The following is a 22,814-nucleotide window of genomic DNA, read 5'->3' on the forward strand; positions in this document are numbered from 1 at the left end:
ACATGAATCAATAAACAACAAATACACGTATCAACACAAGCTACGTGTTATTCATGCTTATCATATACTATCATGACGTGATTGTACTCATATACAAACATGAATCAATAAACAACAAATACACGTATCAACACAAGCTACGTGTTATTCATGCATAAATCAATTCATTCAACCCAGTTCGGAATCATTCCAATAATAAGCTCACTTACCGTTTCAAGCTCAATTTTGTGTTCTTAAGCTTGCTTAGCCGAATGTTTCTAAATTTAGTTCATACAAATTCACTTACAATCGAGCTTATAGTTTATCCGCGATTCAACCTCAATTAACCTAATGTTTACAAACCGTGTTAGAATATTATATATTATTCAAAATAATAGTTATACTAACATTTTTTAAAATATTATAAATAAAATTTTATTAAATTTTATAGACACAATATTATAAATAATAAGTTGCAATTAAAAGTTTAATATAATTTCAATATATTTTAATTTAAAATATATTTATATATTATAATATATAATAAATTAATTAATTACCCTGTAATATAAATATAGAGTATAGAGTAGATTAGCTTTAAACACGTGCAGCCGGGCTAGGGGCGAGTATATTCTCCGTCTTCATGTTCATTCATCTCATCAAAAAAATCTATTCTTCACTCCCTCCAATGAAACGGAAATTTCTCACCTCTTGATTGGAGGTGGATCGTCGCGTATTAAATGAACATCCACAAGCGAACAAATATACGTTACATATATCTATAAATAATTAGACGTATCAAATTTATATATTTTTGTTATCCGAAAAAAATTAAAAAATTATTTTTAGAATTTGGGTATGAATTTAAATGTAATGGAAAGCAAAAGAATTAAAAATATATTTTAATTATTTTTATTTTATATATTTTATATATATTTTTTTGTAACGATCAAACCTAAAGGCATGAAATTATAGGAATTAGTTGCAGAATGATTACAGGTTACCATTTTATGAAGGGCCAAACTTTAGCCGTCTGACACTTCCTCTATTACTCTCAGCCCCTCCTTAAACCTCAAAGACGGCATTGGCGTTTATCTCTGTAGACCTTTGAATCTCTCTTCATTCTCGGTTTCCTACAGCATCCTCTTTTGCTTAGTTTCAACAACTTAACACCGAGGTATACCTTTGAAACTATGGTGAATTTGCAGATGTTTCAATCAATTTTGACGAGTCGAAATGAGAACTGAAGAGCTCGTTTCCATCTGTTTTGCTGGATTTTCTTTGTTGTTGTTCTGTTCTGTTTATGTCGATATGATTTCGATTTTGACGAGTGGAAATGAGAAGTGAAGAGCTCGTTTCCATCTGTTTTGCTGGATTTTCTTTGTTGTTGTTGTTGTTCTGTTCTGTTTATGTCGATATGATTTCGATTTTGACGAGTGGAAATGAGAACTGAAGAGCTCGGTCCCATCTGTTTTGCTGGATTTTCTTTGTTGTTGTTCTGTTCTGTTTATGTCGATATGATTTCGATTTTGATGAGTGGAAATGAGAACTGAAGAGCTCGTTTCCATCTGTTTTGCTGGATTTTCTTTGTGTTGTTCTGTTCTGTTTATGTCGATATGATTTCGATTTTGATGAGTGGAAATGAGAACTGAAGAGCTCGTTTCCATCTGTTTTTCTGGATTTTCTTTGTTGTTGTTCTGTTCTGTTTATGTCGATATGATTTCAATTTTGACGAGTGGAAATGAGAACTGAAGAGCTCGTTTCCATCTGTTTTGCGGGGTTTTTCTTCGTTGTTGTTCTGTTCTGTTTATGTCGATATGATTGCATTTCTATTGCTGCTAAATCGGTCATTGCCTTTTTTATATACTCGATGTTTTCCACCTGCTCTCTGTAATATGTTTAGGTTGTCGGGTTTCATCTTTGGTTTTAATTAATGTGATATCCCAATGAATTAAGGCTTTTTACTTCTCAAAAAACATTATTGGCGGCGGGGAAGGTTAGTGACTAAGTTTCAGTTGCTCATTCTATAAGAAAAAGAGCGAGTTTCAGTTAGTAGTTTGATGATGCATGCTATTGCTTGGTATCTACCTATCCCACGCCGAAAAGTTATTAGGTGATTCTCTGTTGATAACTTTTTGGAAAGCTGGATAGAAAATTGTTGGTCCGAGTCTTCTTGGCTCTTTTGTATTCTTTTTATTTTTGCTCAACGAAAACTTGGTTTTTTTTTTTTTTTAATTGCTGAGATAGAGGCAATGAAATGAATTATGAAAACATAATGCTGGGAATCGTTTCGTTCGGTTTCCTATAGAGTTTTATACTATCCTTCCTTGTTTGGTTCATCAGAGAGCTACTGTTTAAATAAAATCATGTATCATTTTATTAGCCTGTGGTAGGAATTGACCATTACTCTTTTTTCTCATTTATAAATTCTGATTCTCGATCAATATGTTTGTTTCTTTATTGAAGCATAGTCGACTGAAGCCTGAAATGGGGTATTGTTTTTTTCTTTTGGAAGATTAGAGATGAGTGGCTAATTCTACAATTTCGAAGGAGCAAATATGCACGTTGATTCTATTGTTTATTTTTTAGCAGTCATATTTTCTTTCACATGGCAACTTGATGAGCTGTTTGAGTAATTATATTCCATAAGCTTTGCCATTTATAGTTTTTCATGATGTATAGTATTTCTGGAATGCTAGGAAGTATAAATGGCGGGAAAATCAAACAAAGGAAGGAATAGGAAAGGGGCACACCATGCTACTACACATTCTTCTGAGGTAGTAGTTTCTTCTGATGCTTCAGAAGTTGTTAATGGTGCTTTGGAGTCTAAAGCGGAGCCAGTTGGACCAGTTGAGGAATCATCAGACATTAAAGGATCTGAAACAGCTAATCCAGAAAATCAACCAAAGCAAGGTAGTTGTTTTCGTGATTAGTCCGATGAATCCTGTATTATGGAAAACTCTCATGAACATGGAATTGACATTAGTTGAGATTCTAGTCCTGAATTTTTTTCCCCTTAAAAATGAAAACATGAATGAAAATAAGCTGTAATGGAGCACCAAGCATGTGTGAGAAGTTTATCTCTTTCCATTGTGATATAGATTTTTGTAAAGAGAAACTGGAATTTTCCATATTTGGATTTCTTATTTGAAAGATTTGGAGCTTAATGAACAGGTTTCTTGTTTCAGAACAAGGGAGATATAAAAGCATGCTCTCATGCTATGACCCAATGTGCTCAATGTGGTTCAAAATATCTTTCACCGTCTGGTTTTCAAACGATAGTTCTTATGCACAAAATAACAATGAGTTCATGAAAAGTTCTGTTTCTTTCTCAAATTTTTATTATATGTCCTCCAGGGTTGAGCTTTTGGTCACTAGTTTGTATGTTTGTATTGTTCTCCGCCAACATACTCTATGAAGTGATGACATCCTTTCAAATTTGAATGCAACGTTGGACTTGATCACTAACTTTGATGTTGTATCTCATTCCTCCTTTTTTTTCTCCCTTACCAATCAATTTGCAGGGGAACTTAATCTTTATCCCATATCTGTCAAAACACAAAGTGGCGAAAAGCTTGAATTACAAGTAAGTCAATTTGAACATGTTAATATAGGTTGTCATATTCTTCATATTATTTATATGAAACTAATTGATTCCAAAGCTGTCCTAATTACTGCTTTCAGTGCAAGTAAAGAAGAAAATATACCTAATACTTGTTACATCTTTTTAGGATGTCTATTTTTGTATTAGTTTAAGTATTTATCATAAAAAAAAAAAAAAAAAATTGTTTTGAAGCACTTTGTTGGACTTCTTTACCTTCTTTGGTTTAGTGGAAAAGGTGTTTATGTAAATAAGACACATTCCATTCGACAAAAAGGGAAAAGAAAATGGCGGTTGTGCCCCTCCCCTCCAATAAGCAATAAGGATCACCGGCATACATTAATTAGGAAAAGGAAACAATTAAAAAAATCCGCTGCTTGAAAATTTCACTTGAAGTTGAAAGAAAACTAAATCTAATACTGGGTATTCTGTACTTGGAATAAAATTTGTTGAAATAGAAATGCCTAACAAATAGTTAAAACCACATCAATTTTCAAAAGCTTAAGTTTTTCTAACCATAGAGATGTAAAATGTTGGACACAAGTATCTTACATAAAGACTTGCATCTATAGAAAAATAAAGGAGTTTGTATTACGAGCATTAGTCTATTTTCATTAGTTCAATGGAAAGTTTTGTCTCTTGTAAAAAAAAAAAAGAAGATATACTAGAAGAATACTAGACCTCTCCATAATCAAGGCTCTAGTTTCATCAGAATCTAATACAAAAAATTTTGTTGACTACAAATTTGAGAAACAGTTTTCTTGATGGATGGAGCCAAAAGTCTAGAAACATTTTCTTTAATGCAATTTGGATTCAAAGTATTATCCTCGATGATTGGAGAAATTGTAGAGTGATGCACCTTTCTTTGAGTGTAGTGCTGGGGTAAGCTGCAATAGAACAATTCTTCACCTTTTGAACACTTAAAGACTTAGAAGACTCAAGCGCTCTAAGAGAACCACCAAAGGACATCTCATCAATAATACTAGTATTCACCTCTGAATTTTCCTTTGAAGCATGCCAAAAGTCTGGTGATTGAACTAATAAATCATCAAAAAGCGTGAACAACTATGCTGATGAGACTTCTATCTTCAATTATTGAGCTAATTCAAAGAATGTCCAACAAATTTGAACTATAAGAATTAAGACAACAGGAATATCAATTGGAACGATATCCCCGAATCAAAGAATTTTTTTCCCCTTTTTGGATTTGCAATTTCAATTATAGCAGGGATGAAACTATAAAGGTTCGTCTGAACATTAATGTAAGTTAATCTAACAAATATAGGATATGAAATGAAACCCGAATCAAACCACCAAAGAAATGTCCTATTGCGTCGAAAGTGTGCCTATTCCAATAATGAAGAGAGTTCGTGATTTTAATCCAACCTCCATAACCTGTGATGAATTCAAGTTTACTATGCTTGCTAATATCCCATTTTTCAATCTTCCAATGGAATGACCAATATTTGACCAATGACACAATGGACTAAGACCAACTCAAAAATTTGTACCTTCCAATTGAAGTAAAGTTTTATCATCCATAAAAGGATTAATCAAAAAATGGTTTCAAAGTGGACTTCATAGCCTTATGAATATCTTTCCAATCATCATGCACATTCAATCTAGAAGCCACCCGTAAAGAATTCCAGTTTAAATTAACAACTTCTTTATCTTTTCTTACTCAAAAAGAGGATTTGGAGATGGAGAGCTTTAGACAAAATAAATCTGCAACCAATAGAGGAGGGTTGAATGAATTCACAATGTCCATGAAGAAATTTATGTTGCATTCCAAAGGTTGATAATCCTTGTAGCAAAGCTTCTCAAATTTCATAATATAATCTCTCAACATATCCAAAAAAAGTAAGTCAACTGCGCTTAAGGAAACCACAAGGAATACTAGTCATCTTCCTTCCACCAGATATTGACCATACAATACAATCAATAATTGCTTCAGAAGAAAACCAATGTTCCTGGATTCTAGTAGTACCAAACTCATCTCTATCTTGTTTGAAAAAATCTAAGGCTCGGAGTGAAACATCATTTCAACCATGGCTTTCTCTAACCAACGATGGTGAGAGAATGAAAGAGGAATAACTGACTTGAATTCTATGTCTTCCATAAAGAAGAACTCACTTTCAAACCAAATACAATAATAACTCTTATCAATTCAACAACTACTACGATGCATTGGAAACCCAAAGCAAACTAACAGACGGATGAAGAAAATCCAGAACTGAAGGGCAACTAACTACTGATCGCTTATGAACAAGCTGACGAGGCACAAACCTTCAGAAAGTGATTGCCTGTTATGAGTTTTCTTCCATGCTTGCAATTTATTGTTCAAATCAGTGGTCTAACTGGCAATTTGGTACCTTCAGACATTTAATTTTTCGTCTCAGCTACCTTTTTTTAGATAAGACGTCTCAGCAACCTATTGCCTAATGAAATGCATAAACTTGTTTTCTTCAATGAATTTGCAGCTCAATCCAGGAGACTCTGTTATGGACATTAGACAGTTCCTTCTTGATGCTCCTGAGGCTTGCTATTTCACATGCTATGACTTATTGTTGCACACAAAGGATGGTTCCACTTTCCAACTAGAAGATTATAATGAAATTTCTGAAGTAGCTGATATTACAGTTGGTGGTTGCTCGTTAGAGATGGTACCTGGTATGAGAATTTCTATTTTATTTCAAGTGATAGGCGATCTATTTCTGGTCTCTCAGGTATTTGTTTTCACAGCATTATATGATGATAGATCGATAAGGGCCCATGTTCATCGTACCAAAGACATGCTTTCCCTTTCCACTCTTCATGCTTCGCTGTCAACATCTCTTGCATTAGAGTATGAACTTGCTCAGAAAAATGCAGCAGCAACTACAGGAGGTTTGGATGTTCAGCTCCTTGAGTTTGTTTCCTTTATTGGCTTGTTATGTATTGTAAACATGTTTTATCGTTTGGGAGATTTCATTATAAGAAGGCTTTTGGATTCTAATGTGATTTAGACATCGCGGGCAAAACAAAGGTCCCAGAGCTTGATAGCCTTGGTTTCCTGGAAGATGTTTCTGGTTCGCTTGGCAGTTTTCTATCATCATCCTCGAAAGAAGTAAGATGTGTAGAGAGCATTGTGTTTTCATCCTTCAATCCTCCTCCAAGCTATAGAAGGTAAACTTAAGCGATCTCTTTTTACATGCTCATTTGAAGATTGTTGCTTTTGTTGGTCCATTGGATGCTCACGAACAACACATCTTATGCTACTTCCAGGCTCACTGGAGATTTGATATACTTGGATGTGATTACATTGGAGGGTAATAAGTTCTGTATAACGGGAACTGCAAAAAAGTTTTATGTCAACTCAAGCACAGGAAATGTTCTTGACCCAAAGCCATATAAAACTAATTATGAAGCTAGTACTCTGGTTGGGCTGTTGCAAAAGATTAGCTCTAAATTCAAAAAAGGTAGAGCAACACTTGATCACTGTTCACTGGAACCATCCAATTGGTGAAAACTATTCCATTCTGATTGATATATAAACTCTCACATTTTCTTCTTTTGTCTAAAGCTTTCCGTGAAGTTCTGGAACAGAGAGCCTCTGCACATCCTTTTGAAAATGTTCAATCTTTGTTGCCCCCAAATTCATGGCTTGGTGTCTATCCCGTGCCTGGTGAGTTGCTTCATCCCTTGAATCCAGTTCGTCCTCTTTTTTAGCACCTTAAAGCATGATATAGCAGATCAGTATCTTCTATTCGCAAGTGCTGGGATACCAAACCTTCTACTTCGGTTCTTTGAAGAACATTCCATTTTATATGTTGCCTTTGATGATTGATTTAATTTATTCCACATTAAGACTTCTTTATTTATCCTTTACATCAATTTATTATTAAATAAGCTCCTTGTCACCGCCAACGTTGGTCTAGTGATCATTGGGGCGAATATAAAAGTAAAAGAAGTTAATGGCTAATCAATGGGCTCAGCCTACCGTCTAAGGTTTTAATATCATATGAGTGCCTTTGACAACCAAATGGGATAGAGTCAAGGTGGTTCTCCAATGAGATTTATTTGGTCTCTGAACTTTCAAAAGTTAACAAGTCATTGAATTCAACTATATGAAGTATTTCCATGAAATTTAAAAAATTTCTATTAGATTCTTAGACTTTCAATTTTATGTCCATTAAGTTCCTAAACTTTAAAAAATATCTAATAGATCCTTAAACTTTCAATTTTGTAATTTGGATGTAATAGGTTTTTTTTACCTATTACACGCGCGCGCACACACAGATATATATATATATATATATATATTTATTTATTTTATGTATCTTCCAAGTATAAAATTGAAATTTTAGGGTATAGTTTAATTTTATATCTAATATATCAATTATCAAATAATTTTATATCAAAGGCATCAAAATTTAAAATTTAGGTACCCATTAGACCCAAGCTCTTAAGTTTTTAGGGACTTATTAGACTCAAAATTAAACTTTCAAGACCTATTATGCCCTTTTGAAAGTTTAGGGATCAAAATAAATTCAAACCTGAAAGTTAAGGGACTAAACCAGTAATTTAACCTAAAAAATAATGAACTCAATGTAAAAATATTGAATAACTATTGTTCTCCATGCCATTCTTAAAAAGTTCCAAATTCACATATCAGTATCTTGATGGAAATAAAAGTTATCAAATTGATATGTTAAATTGGTTAATGGTTAATTAATATCATTAACTTAGAGGTAGCATTAGTATTTAGACTATACTATCTTATATGCATGGCTGCTTTATGCTATAATTATTTTGAATAGCTCATTCGTTGAAAATGTAATAGTTACATGATATGTGAGCTAGATAAAGATAGTTTTGAACCTCTAGTAAATTTATGTGCAAAAAGACATTGTACTTTCTGCAAATTGCTGTTATTTCTTTTCGAAATAGCTTGTTTTGCTTCTTGATCTCTGTTTCAATTGTTTGATGTAATTAATTCTATTTGTGTTTTATTTTTGTAGACCATAAGCGTGATGCAGCCAGGGCAGAAGATGCACTAACACTCTCCTTTGGTAGTGAGCTGATTGGCATGCAACGGGATTGGAATGAGGAGTTGCAGTCTTGTCGGGAGTTTCCTCATACAACTCCGCAGGAAAGGTATAGTTACCTCTTTGTTAATAGGCCTGCCTTTGCCTCTTTGTTTCTGTGATCAATTCTTAACAAAGGCTATATGATGCAGGGTTTTGCGTGATAGGGCTCTCCACAAAGTAACTTCAGACTTTGTCGATGCAGCTATTCGTGGTGCTATTGGAGTCATCAACAGATGCATAACCCCAATAAATCCAACCGATCCAGAATGCTTTCACATGTTAGTTGTTAGAAGAAACTTCCTAGGCAGGAAGGCCAACTTTAGTTCCACATCGTCATGCAAATAGCTGCTTCCTGCTGCATTCCTTATTGAAGCCTTTATTTATACATTAGATAGTTAATAAATATATTGTGTGCATGTCATGATAGGCTGGCTCGTTAATCTGAATGTTGAATTTATAACCAATCATTTTGTTTGTTACAATTTCATGAGTCATTGAATTGATATTGAGCTATACCTTCATTGAATTTTAGGTATGTACACAACAATATTTTCTTCAGCTTTGCTGTGGATGCGGACCTTGAACACATATCCAAGAGATCTGCGTCTGATGGTAATTCAAAAAACCAGGGCACAAGCTCTTTACATGGTCCTTCGGAGAGGGCTATTGATCGTTCATTGCACGGTGACATTGTACTTTCTTATGGTGAAAGATGTAATTCACGTGGTACTTTGGAAGTTAATGGTATAACTGAATCTTCACCTGATGGTTCAACTGAGATTCAGTTGACTGAGAGTGAGCAAGCTACATATGCCTCTGCAAATAACGATTTGAAAGGCACACAAGCATATCAGGAAGCAGATGTCCCTGGGCTTTACAACCTTGCCATGGCAATCATTGATCACAGGGGTCATAGAGTGGTAGCTCAGGTAAGCTTATCATTTATTGATGTTAATTTCTGCTTCATTACTCTCTCCTCCTGCTTGCAAGGTTTACTTCAATCTCCTTGGAATACTGTGTTTGTGCTTACCCTCTTTTATTTTTCAACAAGGACCAGAATGGAGTGGATTACCATATATCTGTTTAGGATGTGAACCAAAGTCAAAATCAAAATCCATGGGATTGGGGATGAAAGATGATAACATGTTTTCCTTTGTTCCAGTTCTGATGCTGGGTTTAATGGGTTTATTTGGGATAATTATAATTATTTGTTAAGATAATTTTGGGGTCAAGTTTAGGTCTTTTTTCTGTGTTTTTGTTTTTTATTTCAAAAAAATTAAAGTCAGGATTGATAACTATTTTGATTTCTGTCTTTAGTTTTTCATTGTTAACCCATTCGGTTTAGACTTTTGGATTTTGAAACAGTTTTGTTGAATTAATTTTAAGAGCCAAAAAGGAAGTTTTGGTTTTGCAAAATCTCACCTTTTCAGTATTATATTTAACTCGTAGGAACCCTCCTCTCCCTCTACCACATATCTCTAACTTATCTCTCGTTAGTAGATAACAGAGGTCTCATTTGGTGGTTTAAGATGTTGTGTCAGACCTTTTGGATCTAAGAGGTTTTGCTGTTGGCAACTAGAGGCTTCATAAGTACGCACCTTTTTCCTGAATGGCCATGGAATTTCCCTTTAGAGACGAACTCTCTATGATATTGGGTTATTATGAGCCAGTACGAGCCTCATCCATTTGAGTGGACCTCGAGTAAGGGGATAGTGACACTTTCAGGAGCCCTTGGAAAGTGATATTTTTTGGGATTCCCTTATGTTCTCAGTTTGTGAAATGCTTTGTGGGGAATGATTTTAGCACTTATTTTTTTGGAAGACATCGGGTTAGGCTGAATCTTGTCACTTTCATTATTCCTTCTTCGCCTACTTCTTCAACTCCATTGGGCTTCCGTTGTTCTTTGTCCAATAGGGAAACAATGGATGTAGTGGATCTTCTTTCTTTGTTGGGTTTGTGTTTGCCCTCAGGGATGGGGATTATTGTATCTAGTGTCCCCTGGGTTCTCTTGTAGTTGTTATTTCCATTTTCAATGCGACCTCTCTCCCTCTGGGCGTCCTTCTTTCTCCTTGCCATGGAAGTTTAAAATTCTAAAAAAGGTTAAACTCTTTGGTTGGCACGGTGAATACCAAGGATCGTGTTTTGAGGCATTCTGCCGTGTGGTGGGCTTCAGTAGTGCATCCTCTACAAGAATTTGTCAGAAGACTTGGATCATATCTTTTGGGGTTGTTGGTTTGCTCATTCTATCTGGGACAATTTTAATAACTGTCCCAGCTTCTCTCTCTAGTGTCTCACTATAGCTTTTATTTCCCCTTCGGTTATCTCTCATCCTAAAATTATTCTCTAACTTCTCAACATTTCTCTTTGCACTGGTGAAATGGTACGATGTTTAGCTTAGCATGCCTGTTACATAAATGGTTAACCAAGTTTAGGGGCAATGGTATTACTGTCTCTGTTGCCCTTTAGCATCTTATTTTACAATATCCTTATAGTTCTCTGATTTTGTATGCTTTGCTTGTTTCGGCATTGTTTCTGATTAGCTATAATCCACTTTTCTGCTGTAGAGTGTTCTTCCTGGCATTCTTCAAGGGGACAAATCCGACTCTCTTCTGTATGGTTCTGTTGACAATGGTAAAAAAATCAACTGGAATGAAGAATTCCATGCCAAGGTGAGGGAGCAGACATTAATCATTTCAATAATTATTTTTCATTAAATTACATTATTCTTTATTGTCTACTTCAGGAAAGGTCTCATTCATTCAACAATATATAGTAATTTTGTAGGGATATTACTTCTATTGGAGTTATGTCTTTGTTCTTAATATTTGTTGATCTTCTAGTGTGCCCTTTTTTTGGTTTAATAATATCTCCTTACTATAAGTGCCAAGCAATGTTTATGCCTAGGTGTTGGAAGCTGCCAAACGTCTGCATTTAAAGGAACACTCTGTCCTCGATGCATCTGGGAATGTTTTCAAGTTAGCTGCACCGGTGGAATGCAAGGGCATTGTAGGTAGTGATGACAGGTGATTTCTTAGACCTGAAGCATTATTAGCTGTACCTTTAGCTTTCCTGTCCTTTTGTTTTCGGCTACTTGATTAAGTTAGCTATTGTATTGTCTGAGACAATAATCTATTTTTTAGGCATTATCTTCTTGACTTAATGAGAGTAACTCCCCGTGATGCAAACTATACTGGGCCAGGATCTCGATTTTGTATTCTAAGACCAGAGCTTATTACTGCGTTTTGCCAGGTATGTCAAAAAGAACTGGTGGAAAAATTGTGTCTTTATGTTTTCATGTTATTTATATATAAAGTTTCTTTTCTTGTGAGAAGGCCCAAGCTGCAGATCAGCTAAAATCCAAGGTTGAGTGTGAAGGAGCTAGCATAGTTGATTCTCCTCAAGTGGCTGATGGTGGAAAACAAGAGGAGGAAGTCTCAGCTGTAACTATTGTTGGAAGTGTATGTATTACTTCCTGTTTATTATTTACATTACTATTGTCTTAAACCAAACAAAGTTTTTGCTTAATGGCATTTGTGGGTTGGAATTTGACAAGTAATAGTGTTGGAATACCTTCACTCCCACTCCTTTTTTTGTTTTCTTCTTTTTCAAATTAAAAATATCGTCAAGCGAACTATCATTGAGAATCAAGTAGTGTAACAAATACATTGTGGCATACTATGTGCTGTTGTGAAGAAGTCATGGTGGAATAGTGCTTTAGTGGTTGATGGGCTTTATATTTCTCCTCTTAGGATAATTAGATCTTGCTTCAATGGTCAAAATTGGGTTCTACACGTGCATAGGTACAAATGTAATTACATGGTTTACCATCAATGTCCTAGAAACTTGATAGGAATGCTATTAAGGTACACTAGTAATTAGTTAGAAAAGTTGTTAGTGTATTTGATTATAAATAGAGGGGTAAGAAAGGGAGAAATGATGCCTTATTTTGGTAGTTAGGGGTTGAGATAGATCTCAAGAGAGGTGAGTCCAAGTACCTCGAAACACTTATTTATTTTGTAAGTTTTCATCCTTTATATTTCAATATACCTTGAAATACTTGATAGGAATACACAGAATGCAACAGAAATGCCCAACCAAGAATGGAAACTTTCACAAAATCCTGTCGAAAGTGTTGGTTCTTCCATGAGTAACCTGCCAGACAAAGAACTTCACCTTTTCTTGGATTTTACTTTCCAAAAAATCGAGAACACAAACTTCCTAGGAGGGGAAGGATCCACTAAATAAAGAAAATAAGATCCACAGGAGAAGCCCACAGAAGGACTAAGAATTTACAGCCGAAAATCCTCTCCCCAGCCTAAGCTTGAAGTCTACCGCTAAAGAAAGGAGAGTTGTAATTGTTGTCATTTCCTTATTGGACCACGAATGGTGGAACCCAAACGAAAGAGACAATGAGCTCCTTGAGTGAATCAAAACTTTAGAAACACAACCTAGGCGGAGGAACTCACAAAAAAGGTCTAGATATTATAAGTTTGTTTTAAAAAAATCATAGTGAATGTGTGACTTTGTTTGGCATAGTTTCTTTGAGGTGTTTCCGCTTTAGCTTTGTAAGCTCTCAGAGTTGTAGGTAGTCAACCAAGGAACTTATCCTCCGTTCGCCCTTTCATGAGAAATGGTTGTTTTGGTGGCAGGCTATGATTTGTACTATTTTATGGTGTTTGTGGGTCGAGAGAAATAATAGAATCTTCAGGGTGAAAGTTCTTTCGACAATGTTTGGTCCTTTGTTAGATTCTTTCTTTCTCTTTCGACGATGTTTGGCCCCTTGTCGCTAGAACTCATTTTACTTGATTGGAGCCCCTTCTTGTAGTTGGCTCCTTTTTTGGTAGGATTTTTCTTTTTGTATGATCATGTATTCTTTCATTTGTTTTCCTTGCAAATCAGGTTTCTCGTTATCTATACACGCGCACATATAAATCATATTCAATGTGTAATCTTTAATAACTGTTTTTTAATAATTTTTGTTTCTCTTGCTGCCCTAATTCTTAATTTTTTATGACCTCAATGGTGATTATGATTTTAGGATTATGATTTTGTTAGCTCTCTGTAGAATCAGTTCCTTAAGACTTTTAAGGTTGCATCAACAAGTAATTGCAGGTATTGTTTGATTTTTGAGGAGGTGCTTTTGAACCCCGTTTTCTGTGGCAAATAAAGGGTTCCTTGGCAGTTTTGTTTTTTGCCATGTTGTGGGGCATTTGGCTTGAGAGGAACTCTAGAATTTTTTATGGGGCGGAGAGGTTGGAGGAGGATCTTTGAAATTTAATTAGGTTGAATTCTTCTTTATGGGTGTGTTATTAGAATTTTTTGTAGTTACCAGCTTAGTGTTGTTCTTTTGGATTAGCTCATTTTTTGTAATCGGGCATGGGGACTGGTTATTTTGTTGGGTTTGTTTTATGTATGCCTTTCAAGTATTGGTTTGCCTTGAGTATTTATAATTCAAGGCTTACAAGGTTGTGAGTGCTTGCTAATCATTCCAACATTTGTAGTGATTTTACTTCAATTCTACATTTCTTTTTTTATTTTTTACAAAAATTGATTTATTTTTGGCAAATAGAAAACTTGACTTCAAAGGTTGATGGAGGCTCTTAAAAAAGGTAATTTAAAGATTCAATCTGTTGGTTTAGCAAATCTACTTTTCATTTAGGTTTAGCTAAGCTTCTACAGTTTAAATGCACTTGGACTTCCTGCCGAGTTGTCCAGCCTCGACCCTTCATTGTGCATATCAAATATTCCGAATTTGAAAAACAAGAAGCTTTTTGGAAAAGTTCTCTCTTGCAGGGATAAATAATGAAGAATTCATAAGTTCTTGCAAAAATGCTTCAATCAGTACATATGAGTAGCAAAGGAGTCTCCTGTCATGCATATGATCATTTGATTAATTTTCCCAATCGCTGTATTTATCTGTATTTCTTCTTGGATTTGGATGGTGGATTTGCAGGTCAATTTATTCTTCTTATTTGCGATTTTGTGAATGTCAGTTTTATGCTTTTTTCTTTATGATCTTTCATTGTATCAATGGATGAAAATCCAAGTGATTGGATCTTGGTAAATATTTGAGAAATCTGAATTATGTTGCTTTTAGGATACTAGCAAGGACAAGAAGACCGAGGATCTCAAAGAGAGCTCACAATCACAGAATGAAATCTTTTTTAATCCTAATGTCTTAACTGAGTTTAAGTTGGCTGGGACTGAAGAGGTAAGATCTGAACTTGCGTACCTTTTGCCTGGCAGTTATTTAGAGGCCCATGTTCTCAGTTCTCTTACTCTTGCATTCACCAGGAGATTGAAGAAGACAAAAATAATGTGAGGGGAGCCAGTATGTTCCTCACAGATGTTGTGCTTCCAAAATTCATTCAAGATCTCTGCACACTGGAAGTCTCACCAATGGATGGCCAGACCTTGACTGAGGCACTCCATGCTCAGGGAATTAATGTTCGGTATATAGGAAAAGTGAGCATGCTTAGACATGACATAACGATATCATTGATCAGTTTGACGACCTTGTCTTGGTGGTATGCCCATGAATAGAGATTTTGACGATCTTTGTAACTCTTTTCAACAGGTTGCTGAGGGCACTAAACATTTACCCCATTTATGGGACCTTTGTTCTAATGAGATTGCAGTTAGATCTGCAAAGCACATTCTTAAGGTGCTAAATCTAACTCCTCCTTTTCTTGCTATGAATATAGTGTAAGTCTTTTTTTTTTAAACTGAGAAAAGGCATGCTACGGAGGGCATTACAACGATTTTTTATGGATTCCATCTTTGATACACAGGTTATTCAATCTGGCTATTTGTGGCTTTTAAGGCATAATGTGTTATTTCTAATACTCAATGCCGAACTATCTTTTTAGAACTAGTTGCATGATGTTGATCAACACAGATAAGAACATTTTTTGTTAGCCTTTTTTCATTCCTTGACAAAAGTGAGTTTAGTATTATCTGCATCGTGTCATTCTGCATCTAAACTGAGTGATACTATTGATTTTGGTCTACTCTTTATGCTTCTGTCATTAAATGACCTATTGATAAATAGTTTCTTGTGGGAAACAATGATGATTAGCATTTTCATTTTCACGATGTTTGAGTACTTGAGAATATGAGGTTGCCTAATAAATCCAGAGAACTTATCCCCCACTCATACTTTCTCTCTTATTTTCCAAAAAAACAACTCATTTCATTCGTTGATTTAGTAGTATCTCACACTAGTATTACTCATTGTACAGGATGTTTTGAGAGATACTGAAGATCATGACTTAGGGATGGCACTTTCACATTTCTTCAATTGTTTCTTTGGAAGTTGTCAAGTACTTGCTACAAAAGCAGCTAGTAATATTCAGTCCAGAACCCCAAAGAAGGTTTGTTCAAAGCAGATATTTGTGTCTAGATGAAACTATATTATTGTTCACTATTCCCATTCCCTGGGCTAATATTAAATATTCTTTTAGCTTAAATTTTATTCGACCCTGTTTGTTTAGCTGTTAATGTATGAAGCTATTAGTATATACTTATCTTAAAAAGAAAAGATTATTGTTTTAGCATTTACTTCAAACATGCAATTGTTTGGTGACGTGTGTAAATTGAAAAGGGGATGTAAAGCCTAAAGAACCCTTTCTGCACATGCCAAGAGGTACCTCATTACAGCTAATAAAACTATATTTAAGTAATTCTTGAGAAAGATGAAGGGCAACATCAAAAGGTTATGTGGCTGCTAAAAAACTCTCTCGGCACTCTAATACACCTACTTCTAAATTAGCTAAAGTTGATTTCTTGTGTTGTACATTTATATTGCAGGACCAAGTGGGTCACCATCATTCTTCCGGAAAAAATTTAAGGGGACAAGCCAGATGGAAAGGTAGAACACTTGCAAAAAAGAGTCAATCCTCATATATGAGTGTTAGCTCAGATTCTCTTTGGGCTGACATTCGAAATTTTGGAAAGCTCAAATATCAGGTGATCTTTACATGAAACGACTCCCACATACTTCCCCATATGATATTATCTCAAAGGCTCAAACTATGTTTTTTCATCTTTTTTGGGCTTTCTTAGCCTCCGAAGTCTTGCCTGCAATTAGTGATAGGAACAGGTGTTTTGCCATTCCTATCATTTAGTTTTTCCATTGTTTTTAATGAAAATTCTGTTTCTTCATAGACTTGTTATAAGCTTGTCTTTCATTTAATAATGATTTTTAAAAAAATCAAGTAGGCATTTATGTAATTTCTTATGATGAAATACTTTCAATGCAGTTTGACTTACCGGAGGATGCACGGTCGCGTGTGAAGAAAGTTTCTGTTGTGCGGAGCCTTTGCCATAAGGTTATTATCCATTCAATTATTTAATTCCAAAGTGCATCTTATATATATTTCAATTTTTATTTGGTTGCTCTGCACTTTGCTTGGTGTGTATTAGCACTTATGGAGAATTACAACAATAGAATCCTTGCAGAAATTCCCTAATTGGTGTGTGTTGTATAGATAGAATATTGGGGATGTTCACTTATACACTACGTTGTTCCCTTGAGTTTTGGTGGATTTTTTAGATGTGAGATCCCACATTGGTTGGAGAAGGAAATAAAGTATTCCTTATAAGGGTGTGGAAGCCTCTCCTTAGTAGATGCGTTTTAAAACTTTGAGGGGAAGTCCAGAAGGGAAAGCCCCAAGAGGACAATATCTGTTATCGATGGGCTTGGGCTGTTACAAATGTATCCAAGCCAGACACACGGCGGTGTGCTAATGAGGACGTTGGGCCCCCTAAGGAGTGAATTTTGAGATCCCACATTGGTTGGAGAGGGGAACAAAACATTCCTTATAAGGGTGTGGAAACCTCTCCCTAGTAGACGTGTTTTAAAACCTTGAGGGAAAGTCCAAAAAGGATAATATCTGCTAGCGGTGGGCTTGGGCGGCTGCATTAGATGTTACACCTATGACTTATCGGTGAAAATGCAGATATTAATATTAAAATCAATTCACCTTATTGCATAATTATAACTCTTAAAAGGAAGAAATTTACAACTCCAAGTTAGAAATTAGTTTGATTCTTTTACCAGATTTCAGTTTTTGAACTTTTGAGATGTCTATTGGATTAATGATTTTCTTAACAATACAATGGGTTCTTAACAGGTCGGAATCACAGTTGCTGCTAGGAAGTATGATTTAAGTTCTGCTGCACCTTTCCAGACATCAGATATCTTGAATCTCCAACCTGTTGTTAAGCATTCAATTCCTGTATGTTCAGAAGCGAAGGATCTCGTTGAAACAGGAAAGCTGAAGTTGGCAGAGGTCAGCAATAATGATGTCACCTTTTAAAATTACATTGGTTTGCTTGAATTAAAGCTGAATTCAGTTCCTTAAACAATATTCCACTATATCATTATATACTTTTTTTTGGAAAACTAAATTTTAAATGGTCAAGGAGTTGACTTGTCGTATACTGCTCTTGACGAACTTAGAACTAAACCAGAAAAATAGCTAATCATTTGTATTTGCAAAGAGACCTGAATCATAATGTCTGGTTGTAGAAAATTTGATTGATTGATTGATTATTGATTATATTGTTCTTCAGGGGATGCTTAGCGAAGCCTATGCATTATTTTCAGAAGCAGTCTCGATACTTCAGCAGGTAATGACTTATGCATTCTTTAGCATTGTCTGCTGAAAGAATCCTGTTAGTGCATAATCTCAACAATTTAAAAAACTCCTTTGTTACAGGTTACTGGTCCAATGCATCGAGAGGTTGCCAATTGTTGCCGGTAGACATCAGGACTATTCTGGCATACAAATTTTGTCATTAGCACATGATTATGATATGGAAACTAATCTTTTCCTTTTTAAAATTTTAGGTACCTAGCTATGGTTTTGTATCATGCAGGAGACATGGCCGGAGCCATAGTCCAACAGCACAAGGAACTGATTATAAATGAACGTTGTTTGGGTTTGGATCATCCTGACACAGCCCACAGGCATTTCCACTTCCTTGCTTCAGTTTTGATTAACTAATTGAATCAAGGGTTCTAGGATGTTGAACATAAGATTTATAGTTTTTTTAGTACCTAGAAATCCTCCAATCTGTGTGAATGAGATAATTTGATGGGTTTCTCAGTTGCATCATGGCACTTCTCAATCTTGGCCCATACGTGGCCGGATGGGTGCAACTTGAGGGTCGCCCCTTGTCTATCTTGACGTGTGGGGGTCACAACCTACTTTCTCTCAGTGAGGTTGTGACACTCTCCCACTTCCTAGCTATCGTCTTCGATGACTTGCTTGGGGGCACAATCGTATCACCAATTGTGACACTATACACCTAAATAAAAATTAAATATATGATTTATAGTATCCAACAAATTAGTCCAATGCTAATGATTATGTCGGTTGTTTCCCGTCTCTGTATCCATGCGTGTATGTTGTCTTCTAAATTTGTTTGCATTTCTTTTTTCTGATATAAATTTTGTTTGCTTCTGTAGTTACGGTAATATGGCTCTTTTCTACCATGGACTTAACCAAACAGAACTTGCACTACGACACATGTCTCGAGCATTGCTGCTGCTTGGTTTATCGTCTGGTCCTGACCATCCTGATGTTGCTGCAACTTTCATAAATGTTGCAATGATGTACCAGGATATTGGAAAGATGAACACAGCTCTTCGTTATTTGCAAGAAGCGTTGAAGAAAAACGAAAAACTTCTAGGCGAGGAACATATTCAAACTGCTGTTTGTTACCATGCTCTTGCTATTGCATTCAATTGTATGGGTGCCTTTAAGCTGTCCCACCAGGTAATTCCTTGAACAGAAATGGTGAATAATATTTGACATCCGTTGTAATGTATGACTAAGATTTCGTCTCTCACGGCAGCACGAAAAGAAAACCTACGATATACTCGTCAAACAATTGGGTGAAGAAGATTCGCGGACGCAAGATTCAGAAAATTGGATGAAGACATTTAAGATGCGTGAGGTTCAGGTAAGTCGAAAGATGTTAAAAAATGAAGGTTAGAGCTACCGAGAAAACCTCTTTTGTCCTTTAACAATATAGATTGTATTTTGACAGATGAATGCTCAGAAACAGAAGGGCCAAACTCTGAATGCTGCCTCGGCTCAGAAGGCCATCGATATTCTTAAGGTACTAGGGCACTGTTACCATTGGCCATGCGACTCTCTGGCATCTTATAAAGCTTGAGATTGACTCGGGGGGGGGGGGGGGGGGGGGGGGGGGGGGGTTTGTTATATTTTCCCCTTTTTGTTCTTGTAATCGTTTCTTGTTCAATGGGGGTATTATACAAAATTCAAAGGCTTTATTTCTGAATACCTTGCAGTCTCATCCAGACTTAATGCACGCACTTCAAGCTGCTGGATCTGGCATTTCTGGAGGTGCTATCAACAAATCCCTCAATGCTGCTATTATTGGTGAAACTCTTCCACGAGGTAGGGGTGTAGACGAGAGAGCTGCTCGCGCCACAGCTGAAGCAAGAAAGAAAGCTGCAGCTCGAGGCCTCTTGATACGTCAATCAGGCGTCCCAGTTCAAGCTATGCCACCACTTACCCAAGTGCTCAATATCATCAATTCTGGCGTGACACCAAACGCAGCGGATAGTAGCGAAACAGATGGTGAGAAGAAAGGAGTTAACGCCAACCCCGCTACTAACAACACTCAGGTGGATGGAAAACAAGATCAGTTGCCTTCAGCACAAGATCAGGCCCCGGTTGGATTAGGCTCCGGCTTAGCTTCCTTGGATGCCAAGAAACAAAGACCGAAATCGAAAGCTGCAGCTTGAGTGTTGGAACTTTTTGTTAGATTGGCCAGAGGATAAATAATTTATTTGAGATAGGGAGGAAACTCTCTAATTGGCCAATAATGAATGACACTTCTGGGTCCATTTGAGTAAAGAGTTCAGCTTAGTTTTAGCAATTGGCTGCTAAAAATTAGTTTTAGATGGGCCAATGCAGTACAGGTATTCCATTTTTTCAATCCTTTCCCAATAATTAGAGTCGTTCAAGAGGGATTTTGAGCACATTTTTATTTTATTCAGTCAGTTATAATGTTGGTAGAACATCTGGGTTCGTTTGTACTGTTATGTAATATGATATGATCTTCATCTCATATTACCTTAATGTGCCAAGCTTAGCAATTTAAAGGCAGTGTCTGTTCTTTCAACCTGCTAATCCATATATGAAGTTGTGTTAGCTGGTTTAATTAGTTCATTTGGCAGATTGTTGTATAATGGAAGCTTGGGATTCGGAAGTTCTATTTAGTTTTGTAGATGGAGGTAGGGGTTGCCTAATGTTCGTCCACTTAATAGCAGGGGTTTGATCCCCGCCCAACGCTACCTAGGGCGGCCCTCAATGATATATATTGGCTTCTGTTGGGTCAGATCTCCGCCCAACGTTACCAAGTTGTCCTCTATGATATTTACTGGCTTTTGTTGGGTCAAATCTCTGTCCAATGTTGTTACCTAAGGCAGTTCTCAATATATATATATATATATATATATATATATATATACTAGCTTTTGTTGGGTTAGATCCCCACCCATCGTTACCTAAGACAGTCCTCAATGATATATATATAGGCTTTTTTTTGGGTCAAATCCCCGCCCAACCCCCGCCCAATGTTACCTAAGGCATTCCTCAGTGATGTATACTCGCTTTTGTTGGGTTAGATCCTCATCCAACGTTATCTATGGCGGTCATCAATGATATATACTGGCTTTTGTTGGGTTGGATCTCCGTCCAACGTTATCTAACGCGGTCCTCCATTTCCATCAAATTTGGTGTTCAAATTGTAGTTTTGAAAAGCGTTCTCAGCGACGGATCTGACACAAGTCCTCTAGTAGAGGGTACCAGAGAGGGTGAAAGCCTCGTTGCACTCAGACTCTCTCGCACCACGAGGCGCTGTCAATAGGAAATGCAGCACCAATTAGGTAGTAAATTCTATCCAAAACTAAATATGGGTAAGAGACCGATAGCAAACAAGTACAGACACTAAGGTAGTGATACGTATTTCTAGTTTGACGTCTATTCCAACCAGCTCTATCGGTACTCTCCCAATATTAAGTACGACCCTACTGCACACCCTTTTCCTTTTAACCGCTACCCTAGTGGCCCATCCCAACGAAGTTATGAGTTGCCCCCACAATTTACAAGACTTGGTTACGAGACCCTGTGGAGATGAGTGGGCGGAATCAAGTTTTTTTTAAAGAATTTTTGCCCGTTTTTTATATATATATATTTTTAGAAAATACTCATTTTCAGTATTTTCCAACCTAATTTCTATTAAAAAAAACATTCTAATACATTCAATAATACTTAATAAATAAAAAAGATATAATATAATGATCTACTAAAAATTTAATTTTTAATATTAGTTTTTAATACTTAAAAAAATAAATTTATTTACTATATAATTCATAATATATACTGTTATGCATGTTTAAATTTTTAATAAAAGGAAATAAGTTTATTTCAAGTTTATTATTATTATTATTATTTGTTTAATACAATATTTTGAAATTTGAATCCACACAAAAAAAAACACCGGAATCAAAATATTTTTTCCTATAGGTTATTAGATTGCTAATTAAAATAATTCTAAACAGAAAGAAATATATAAAATAAATATTCATTCAATCCCTTCGATTCATAAAATTATGGAATAAGATTAATTCTTCTTCTCCTTTTTTTTCTTACTTTTTCTTACGACACGACAATTAAATTTAGATTTGGGATTTTTCGAACAAAGCATCAATCGGCGGTTGAGTTTGGATTTTCATTTTAATTCCATTCAAGAGGAAGAGATAAAATGTTGAGGAAATTGATGAAAGGCAAAGCAAACAAGGAATAAAGTATACAAAAAAAAAAAAAAAGGCATCCATTGGCGAAGTTTACAGACCCTTAACCTCTTTTCTTTTTTTTTTCTTTTTTTTTTTTTTTTTTTTTTTTTTTTTTTAATCCAAATTTGACTTTGCTGCCTTTCCAAGAAAGGGACAATTCAAGAGTTTTTAAATATAAATAATTAAGATTAATTATGTTGTTTTTAATTTTAAATGTTTTAAAATTATGTTTATAAATATTAATTTCACGTTTTATTGCATACTTTTTTTTAAAAAAAAAAATCTTTCAAAATAATTGAGCTAAATTTTTTTTTAAAGTTAATTTAGA

General features: G+C 35.5%; 1 protein-coding gene across 1 annotated transcript; it reads left to right on the plus strand.

Moving 5' to 3' along the window:
* The first annotated feature begins 955 nt into the window (after positions 1-955).
* Positions 956-20,858, plus strand: LOC111790609 (clustered mitochondria protein). Its single transcript, XM_087122392.1, has 29 exons — positions 956-1,156; positions 2,679-2,892; positions 3,504-3,565; positions 6,061-6,250; positions 6,323-6,466; positions 6,586-6,745; positions 6,845-7,038; positions 7,143-7,244; positions 8,581-8,716; positions 8,799-8,927; positions 9,182-9,578; positions 11,214-11,318; positions 11,554-11,672; positions 11,790-11,898; positions 11,982-12,107; positions 14,747-14,860; positions 14,944-15,114; positions 15,227-15,313; positions 15,891-16,022; positions 16,459-16,617; positions 16,911-16,979; positions 17,784-17,942; positions 18,226-18,282; positions 18,372-18,412; positions 18,503-18,622; positions 19,124-19,433; positions 19,513-19,620; positions 19,708-19,779; positions 19,973-20,858. The coding sequence occupies exons 2-29, from the start codon at positions 2,688-2,690 to the stop codon at positions 20,429-20,431; spliced, it is 4,236 nt and encodes a 1,411-aa protein (XP_086978518.1). The 5' UTR covers positions 956-1,156; positions 2,679-2,687; the 3' UTR covers positions 20,432-20,858.
* The last annotated feature ends 1,956 nt before the right edge of the window (positions 20,859-22,814 follow it).

This window comes from Cucurbita pepo, chromosome 3, assembly GCF_057944985.1.
Source record: "Cucurbita pepo subsp. pepo isolate OVF chromosome 3, ASM5794498v1, whole genome shotgun sequence".
Taxonomy (NCBI): Eukaryota; Viridiplantae; Streptophyta; class Magnoliopsida; order Cucurbitales; family Cucurbitaceae; genus Cucurbita; species Cucurbita pepo.